This window comes from Mus pahari, chromosome 2 (assembly GCF_900095145.1).
Source record: "Mus pahari chromosome 2, PAHARI_EIJ_v1.1, whole genome shotgun sequence".
NCBI classification, from domain to species: Eukaryota; Metazoa; Chordata; class Mammalia; order Rodentia; family Muridae; genus Mus; species Mus pahari.
Genome location: NC_034591.1, coordinates 20,108,956 through 20,118,420, shown reverse-complemented (window position 1 = coordinate 20,118,420; position 9,465 = coordinate 20,108,956). Strand labels below are relative to the sequence as shown.

Sequence of the window (9,465 nt, the reverse complement as noted above, 5' to 3'; positions counted from 1 at the left end):
CCGCCCGCCGCCCCCCGCCGGCCCCTGCGCGCCGAGTGCGCGCGCCCGCGCCGATGTGTGTGAGTGCGTGTCCTGCTAGCTCCATGTTGCCGCCTCTCCCGGTACCTGCTGCTGCCGCCGCCGCCGCTGCTGCTCCCGGGGCTGCGGGAAATGCGAGAGGCTGAGCCGGGGAGGAGCAACTCGAGCAGCAGCAGCGGCGGCGGCTGCGGCCGCTGCGGCGGGAGGAGCCCCCCAGGAGGAGGACGGGGATCCATGTGTCTTTCCTGGTGACTAGGATGTCGTCGGAGGAGGACCGGAGCGCGGAGCAGCCGCAGCCGCCGCCAGCACCCCCCGAGGAGCCCGGAGCCCCGGCCCCGAGCCCTGCAGCCGCAGACAAAAGACCTCGGGGCCGGCCTCGCAAAGATGGCGCTTCCCCTTTCCAGAGAGCCAGAAAGAAGTAAGTTGAGCGCGAGGGAGCCAGGCGGGCGGCCAGCGGCGGCGCGGCCCGGAGCTGTCAGGCCCCCGGCCCGGTGGGGGCGGGGCGGCCCAGGCGCGGCCCGGTTCGGCGGCGCCCGCGCAGGTCCCGCCGGCCGCGCCGCGCACTTTACTTTGGAGTTCGGCCTCGCTTCTGGGAGAACAGCCCGGCGGCTTCCCCAGGGCCTAGCCCGGCGTCCGCACACGCCCCGCCGAGCACGCCCAGCTCGCTGCCGGCCCGGCCTCTCGGAGCCACCAAGCTGTGGGCGCCGGGGACGGAGCTGTCAAACGCCGCGGCCGGGTGGTCCCGGTGCGGCGCTCGGCGCTCTTTGTCAGCTCGCGGCTCCTTTAACTTTTCTTGCTCCCAGACCGGTGCTTTTGCTTCTTAATGATACATTAGGAAGCCATTCGAGCTCGTCCTCCCCATCCCCCACCGCCCCGAACCGCACCGCCCGGCTCCGCAGCCGGCGCTCGGGATCGCACGGGCCCAGGTGTGAGCGGGCGAGCCGGAGTTTCGGGAACGCGGCCCGGTTCCGCGGCGCTGACGGCCCAGAGCACTTTGTTTAGGGGAGACAGCTTTAAACGTCGCTGGACGAGTAACTTCAACTCCAGCTGGGCTTTCGATTGTTTTTGTGCGTCCGTGAGGACCGTGCCCGGTGGATGAACCGGGCAAGAAGTGTTGTCTTAAAAAGTGGTTATTCGGCGACTTGGCTCGAAAATTAAGGAAACCGTTTTAGTGCCAGTGAGTTAGTTGCTCACCTATTGTGGCTCCTCGGGGTGCTGCGGAAGGTTGGTGACCGTCTTTCAAAGTTGCAGAATGGCGTGTGTTGCTTACTCATTTCATTGTATGATATTCTCATTGAACTGTTGGCGGTGGAAGGGTGCGCTGGGACTTGCAGGAAGAAGTCAGCACATTTATGGATAGGCTGTTTGGTTTACGTGCATTCATTTGTTGTGTCTGGTGGTTGCAGCAAAAATAGTGTTAACTGAGCCACAGCTAGCAAGCACCGTGGGCTTCGGGAACACACTAAGCTCTTGACACAGTGTATTTTTTGGGGGGTGGGAGTTGCTATCTTTTTACTACTAAATGTTCCAGGGCCTTTAGTCGCCTGTATATTTTATCACCTGCCAGCTCTTACCTAGCTGTGAAAAATCTTGAGAGAAACACTTTATAGAGGATGTATACATTATTACACTAGGTTCTTTGTCGTACAAAGTTGCGAGTTTATTTTGTCTGTTACTTTGTAAGGTGAGGGTCTGCATAAAATAACATTATGCCTGCCTTGTCTGAAATTTGGAGACATTTTGTGGAGCTTTGAGTAACTTTGGACTTGGTCAGTTTAACATAAATACTGTTCTAAAAAGCAACATGGGATTAAGTCATACTAAAGGTTTACTTCGATTCCTTCCCATTTCACTGTTTGAAAAACACCTGCATCTCATAAGAGGGTTCATGATGGCATAGGCCTGTAAGATCTTTTTTTTTTTTTTTCCATTTTAAGTTATTTTTTTATTATTATTATTTTCTTTATTTACATTTCAAATGCTATCCCGAAAGTTCCCTATACCCCCCNCCCCCCCGCCCCTGCTCCCCTACCCACCCACTCCTACTACTTGGCCCAGGCCTTCCCTTGTGCTGGGTCATATAAAGTTTGCAAGACCAAGGGGCCTCTCTTCCCAGTGATGGCCGATTAGGCCATCTTCTGCTACATTATGCAGCTAGAGACACGAGCTCAGGGCGTACACCAACCGGCAAGATTCTGCTGAAGATCTTTTTTTAAGTCTAGCGCTCCGGAGGCAGAGGCAGGTGGAGTTCAAGGCCAATTGGTCTACAGAGGGAGTTCCAGGACAGCCAGGGCAATACAGGCAATCCCTGTCTTGAAAAAACAAAACACATTAAAAAAAAACTTACTATACTTTAATTTGAGGTAAGTAATTGTTTTATATTTGCATTTAACTCTTCTTTTTGGAGAGAGTAGACATACAAGCGCTCATTTTTGCATTGTTAGGGACCACGCACTTGCAAATTCATGCACACACACTGTGTGCTTCCCCATTGAGATGAGTTAAGGTGTATTAGTGCAACTCCTTTGAACTGGAAGGAAGGTTCACTTAAGTTACTGCCACTTCATTATTTTAATTCTTAGCACTATTATTAATGAAGAAGAAATGGCCTTTTGAGAAGTTAGACATCTTCCTAAAGAATGACAGTAGTTTTAAGAACACTCTGGAAAATGTTTAGGTCAATTCTGTTTTAGACTTTTTTTTTTTTTTTTCTTTTAGATTTGAAAAGCAACAGAATTCTTTACAGGGAAGTAAAATGTAGTGGTAATTGGCCTCTAACTTTTAAATTCTTTAAAATTAGATATCTTTTGAAGGGAGTGGAATCTCTAATTGTATTGGAAACATGTAAGTGGAAACTAATGTGTGAAATGGAAAGCAAAGAGGTTTTTGATTGTGTATCTCTACACCATATTAGGATCCACGAGGAAAAGAGCCTGTAGTTAGTGAGGACCCAGAAGGTGAAGCTGATGCGTAACAAATGTGATTTAGGTTTGCCGTAAATGAATAGTGTAGAATTGCAAAGAGTGAGTGCACTGAAGAAACAAAAGCTAATATCCTTTGTTTGTTTGTTTGTTTGTTTGTTTGTTTGAGACCGGCTCTCTTTATGTAGCTCTGGCTGGCCAGGTACTTGTAGACCAGGTTGGCCTTGAAATCAAAGAACTCATGGAGATCTGCCTGCCTCTGCCTCCCAAGTGCTGGGATTAAAGGTGCATATGCTTTGGGCTGGAGAGATGGCTCAGCGGTTAAGAGCACCGACTGCTCTTCCAAAGGTCCTGAGTTCAAATCCCAGCAACCACATGATGGCTCACAACCATCTGTAATGAAATCAAATGCCCTCTTCCGGGGTGTCTGAAGACAGCTATAGTATAATTACATATAATAAATAAATATAAAAAAAAGGTGCATATGCTTTCATGCCCGACTGTTGTGTTGAATTTTTATTAATTAAGTAAACAAATCAAGTATTTATAGTTTTGGCTAGCTGATTTTTTTTTCTTTTCTTTCTTTTTTTTTTTTTTTTGTTTATCACATTTAAAAGGCATAGAGGCCGGGCAGTGATGGCGCACGCCTTTAATCCCAGCACTTGGGAGGCAGAGGCAGGCGGATTTCTAAGTTGGAGGCCAGCCTGATCTACAAAGTGAGTTCCAGGACAGCCACGGCTACACAGAGAAACCCTGTCTCGAAAAACAACAACAACAACAAAAAAGGGCATAGGGCATGTAGTTAATGGGTTTTACATGAAATCTTATTAAATCTAATTATATTAAAATTATCAACTATCGAAAAGCAAATATTTTGAACAAAAGGTATTACTTTTTTGAGGCAGAATTTAAAAAGCATACACACATACAGGAATTTGTATAAAATTGTCAAATGTAACTCACAGTGAAATTTACAATTGTCTGAAATTTCTTCTTAACTGCAAAGACTCAAACCATTTAGTTATTTTGAGTGCTCATAATCCTTACTTGAGGCACTGTTTTTGCCCCATGGTATAACAGTATAGGGTACAGGTCTAATTCTGTTAATATTAAAAGAAGTTTTTTCCTGGAGAGAGAGAGAGAGAGAGAGAGAGAGAGAGAGAGAGAGAGAGAGAGAGAGAGAGAGTGTGTGTGTGTGTGTGTGTGTGTGTGTGTGTGTGTTAGTTTTGCTAACGGGTTTCACTGTGGTCCTGAACCCACTCTGTAGACCAGGCAGGCTTTACAGACCTGCCTGACTTTGTACTGGGTAGGTGTTACCTACCACACCTTACTTTTGTATGAAGCCCAGGAAATGTTCTGCCATATTTTTTGTCATCAAAATTCATGTCAGGGTGAATGAAAATGTTGGAGCAGCAGGTAGGGACAAGATTTCTGAGACAATGTCTTCAACCCTTATTGAGTCAAATTTGTGCCCTGAATCACTTTTCAGAGGGCAATTACTGTTATTGGAGAGACAGCTTGCGTGTTATTGTTACAGAAAAATAGGAACATGGATGGTGTCTTGCCAGGGTGTCTTGCAGTGCAGCTGGCAACTGTTGTTACTTTGTATTTGTAGGACTTTCTCTAACAACATTTCTCATACCTGACAATTTGAAATAAGTGACAGACAACTGATCTTCACTACTGAATAAAAAGTCCCCCATATCACTAATCATACCTTTTGCGATAATGCAAGTATGTAATATATATATGATAGTGATTCTTAGTCTTTCCTTTCCTATCTTGTCATACCCTATCCACTTTTTACTTTCCCTCCAACCTTCCCTTTCTCCCTCCTTATTTTTTATTTTTTATTTTTTGAGATAAAGCCTATTATATATCCCAGGCTGACCTTGAACTCCATATGTAGTTTGAGCTGGCCTAGCAATATTCTTTCCTCAGTCTCCCAGAGCAGGCATTGTAGGTCTGCACAGCCATGCTAAGCGAACAATAATTCTTAATTTTTAATACTTTTAAGCTAGCAGGTAAGAGGGGTTTGTATATAATATATATTATATATCCTATCGTATCTATCCTTCCATCCATCCCACCTATCTGTCTCTACTGATCTTTGGTTCATGGGATGCACTTAAGTGTTTTAATTTAATTGAAAACTGGGTCTAAGATTGTCAGCCTCCCTTTCCTGTTGGGGAGATTGTTCTCTAACTAGGCCACACTGTAGTTTACTGTTGACTTATTCTTAGGAATTTGTAATATTTAAGAATATGATGTTTTTAGTCATAATTTCACATTGCTTGTTAATATATTAGGTTAATAAACAGATGTCCATGCAAATCTAAAAGTGTCTTTATAGTTTAATTTCTTATTACAATTTCCTCTTACTCACTTAATTCTGTGCTGCAATGTGTAGTCAACTTGCAGAATTACAAATTGATTATAAGACTATATATAAGATGCATTGCTTTACCTGCTTTCTGTTTTGTAAAATTATAGGTTGTTCTCTGGGCCACAGGTTTCTTTGATTAGATGGTGGCTGTCCAGCCTTTATATCCTTTAAGTCAATGTAAGCTTATAACTAAGGAGTTTTCATGGAACTTGATTGACCTTCCAAAAGAAATAGTCTTTAGGCTTGAAGAACACTAGATTGCACTGGAGAGATGGCTCTGTGGTTAAGAGTACTTACTGCTCTTCCAGAGTACAGGGATTTGGTTCCCACATCCATGTTGGGCAATTTGTAAGGTGCACATACATATATTTAGCCAAATACTCATACATATAATATCTTTAATTGATTGTGGTGGTACACACCTTTGATCCTAGCACTTGGGAGACAGAGGCAGATGGAACAATTCTGGGTTCTAAATAGGCATGGTCTGCATAACAAAGTTCCAGGCCAACCAGAGTTACACAGTGAAACCTTGTCTTGCAAGCAAGCAAGCGACATCCTTTAAAAACCACAGAGCACTATAAGCTCTCTCTGCATGCTTTCCTGGTGGAGGGGTGTGTGTAGTGCCCTTGAGAGGGTGTCATGTTTTGGCTTTTCATCTGTGACTCTCTTAGGCAACAAGTTAATGCCACAGAATAAACTTTCTAATGGATGTGTTTATTTTTTACATTTGCATTTATTTATATGTGTGTGCACACATGTGTATGTATATGGACTCATGCATTCCTCAGTATATTTGTGGAGGTAAGAGGACAAGCTTGGAAATAGGCTCGCCTACCATGTAGGTTCCAGTGAGATGAAAAGCGTTTAGCCAGTATTTCTCTGTGTTGTTTTTAGTGAACTAATTAATCCCTTCCTTCTCTTACAATATTTTCTTTATCATGTTTATACCCAGTAACTATTTTTAGAATTTCTTGGTAAGATAAGTTTTAAAAAGTTATCAAGTAAAATAAGCATGATTTTTTTTTTTTTTTTAAACGATGGGCTTGTATATCAATGTGTGCTGGTAGTGGTTATGAAATATTTAGCAGGAAAACCAATCATGAATTTGGAATCTGAAGTGTGTATGTGTGTGTGTGTGTGTGTGTGTGTGTGTGTGTGTGTTTTCCTGAGACAGAATTTCTCTGTGTAGCACTGGCTGTCCTGGAACTTGCTCTGTAGACCAGGCTGCCCTTGCATTCAAGAGATTTGCCTGCCTCTGCCTTCCAAGTTCTGGGATCAAAGGTGTGTGCCATAGCTTCCTGATAAATCTGAATTTTTTTTTTTAAAGATTTATTTAATTTTACTTTAAATTAATTAATCTTTTGAGGCAGGGTTTCACTGTTTATCTGTGGCTGGCCTGAAACTCATTGTGTAGACCAGTTTGGGCTCAAACTACTGAGATCTGTCTGCCTCTGCCTTCTGCAAGAGAAGCAGGTTCTCAGTATGAGCTCTCTCTACATCCTGAAATTGGACTTTTAAATCTCTTGCAGAATTTGAAAGACTTAAGATAAGCACAGGTTAGAGAAACAGGCATGACTCAGCTCTTCTGTTTTAATATGTTAGGAAAGGCTTCATGTAAAGGATGTTTCACTGCTTCTGTTGCTGATATGGGCAAAAGGAGCTATATAAAACACAGTTTGAGATGACATAGGCTTTTTGTTTAAACACCTTTTTAGATTTGCGTGCATGTTTACACCACATGCATGCATGCCTGCCTGAGCCTGAGGAGGTCAGAAGAAGGCATCAGCTCCCTTGAAACTGGCGTTAATAGATTGTTGTGAGTCACCATGTGAGTGCTGGCAACCAAACTCTGGTCCTTTGCAGAACAAGTGTTCTTAGCTGCTGAACCAACACACACACACACACACACACACACACACACACACACACACACACACACAGTTCTCAGCACAACTAGGAGGAATCCGGTTCTCGGTTCTCTCCTTCTACCACGTGGGACTTGGGATTAAATCAAAATCAGATGGCCAACCTTTACTGGCCTTGCTCACTTTTTTTTTTTTTTTTTTTTTTAAAGATTATCATTGTATCAGTAATTGGCTTGAAATTTGACCTGTAGACCAGGCTGGCCTTGAAGTTGTCATGTGTCTCTGCCTCCCAACTTATAGAATTGCAGGCATGTTCACCACATCTGACTCTGTTGACGTTATAGCAGTTTTTTCTTTTTCTTTTTCTTTTTCTTTTTCTTTTTCTTTTTCTTTTTCTTTTTCTTTTTCTTTTTCTTTTTCTTTTTCTTTTCTTTCTTTCTTTCTTTTTTTTTTTGGCACATATCAATCACAGAACATGCTAAAATTTCATGAACTCTGTAAGAGAAAAGTCACCAGCTACGTGGAGTCCTAGAAGGGTTACAAGAAGTCGTATGTGGATTAAAGCCTGAAGGGTTGGTGAGGTTTAGCCAAGTAGAGTGATAAGAAAGTGAGACTGTTTGGGAGAGCAAGGGAATGAATACATTTATTTCAGAGGGAAGTTAAGAGTGTTTTTCTGGAGAATGGAGGTGGAGGTTTAATAATAGGGAGTGAGATAAAGTTGTAGTATAGTTAGGGTTATCAAGGCATTTCAGATGTGCTACAGAGTCATAGTTAGATCCTGAATGATGGTTGCCTTGGAGAAAAAATGGTGAGTAAAAAATGTTTGGTTGTTCTTGTTCCAGTCATACTGTTTTGAGATGATGATCTAGAGTCAAAGCCTGGTCTTGAACCCTCGATCCTCTCCTGCATCCTAAGTGTTGTTTTACAGCTCTGGCTGGTCTGGAACTCAGGAAGATCCACCTGTAATTTAATAAGGGCTATTTTAGAAAAACCACTAAGATAAAAAGTATGAAGAGATATGCTACTTGCAGACAGTGATATATATGTGTTGCTGTTACAATTTCACAGCAAAGGCAAAGGGCAGCTTGCTGGAGATGTGGCAGAGAAGGAAGAAGTCCTCATCACTGCCGAGGAGTGTAAAAGTTTCCGGCATAGATGGATAGCTAGGGGATAGAAGAAATGCTCAACAAGTATCTGGGGATTAAGAATGGGACCCAGAGATAGTTCAGCATACGTAATTAAGGATGTGATTATGTACCTGAACCTGCTTACAAGCGGTGGTCTGCATTGCAGTTTTCCCTTGCCTGATGGGGATGCACCCACGGCCTCACATTTTAGAAAGTTCTTAACCACTTGAACTATACCTCTGACCCCTACTGTACAGTTTTTATCAAGACAAAGAAAAATCTGTGTGAACCAATGTGGGAGGCTGCCTGTTGGTTTGTTGGCTAGAGGAAAACCTTTTCAGGAGCTGTGAAGTTGTAAGATTAATGCTGACTTTATCCTATAAAAAGTACACAACCTCAAACTTGTGTTGATTTTGTGTCTAGAAAAATATTTGGAAGGGTTTATACACTTTGTAATGTACTTCCTGAATTAAAAAAAAAAGTTAGTAATTTGTTTTGTTTTGTTTTTAAGACAGAGTCTCACTATATAGCCCTGGATGGTCTTGAATTTATTGCCTTTGTTTCTCCAGTGCTGGGATTAAAGTTACCAGCCACCATGCCTGGCAAAGGTTAATACTTTAAAAAATTCTGGGGAAAAACCAGTAATTAATATTTTTTTAACTTAGTTTATTCTTGGTGTGAGTTTGTGTTTATATAGAGAGTTTTGAGGCAGGGTTTCACCACCCTTTAGGAACTTACTATCTCTGGCGGACTAGAAACTTGCTACATAGAGAGGATGACCTATAACTCATACGAGTCCATCCACCTGCTTCTGTCTTCCAAGTGCTGGGATTAAAGCCATGTGCCATCAGGTTGGGCTCAACGCAGGGTTTTTACTGAATGTTTTTCATTATAAAGAACAGTAACTCCCTAGGAAAGCTCTGTATTTAGTAATGTTATGACAAAATATGATTTTAAATTTTTTCACTACTCAAACCTATAAAAAGTCAGTATTGTGGAATTTTTTTTGAACTTTTTTTTTTTTTTTTTAAGATTTATTTATATGAGTACTAGGCTGTCTTTATGCCTCTGCCTCCAGAGTGTTGGGATTGAAGGCCTGAATTACCATGACAGGCACATTATTTTCTTTTTAAATTTATTTAACT

At 42.5% G+C, this 9,465-nt stretch overlaps 1 protein-coding gene across 12 annotated transcripts in view; it reads left to right on the top strand.

Moving 5' to 3' along the window:
* The first annotated feature begins 76 nt into the window (after positions 1–76).
* Positions 77–9,465, top strand: part of Kmt2c (lysine methyltransferase 2C) — a 230,490-nt gene continuing 221,101 nt past the window's right edge. For 11 of the 12 annotated variants that reach the window (XM_029534858.1, XM_029534865.1, XM_029534861.1 and 8 more), the window contains exon 1: positions 77–436. In XM_029534858.1, the coding sequence (XP_029390718.1) occupies positions 276–436 (161 nt within the window). In that variant the 5' untranslated portion in view covers positions 77–275. The remainder of the gene's footprint in view (positions 437–9,465) is intronic. The other variant, XM_029534862.1, reaches the window with a different exon arrangement.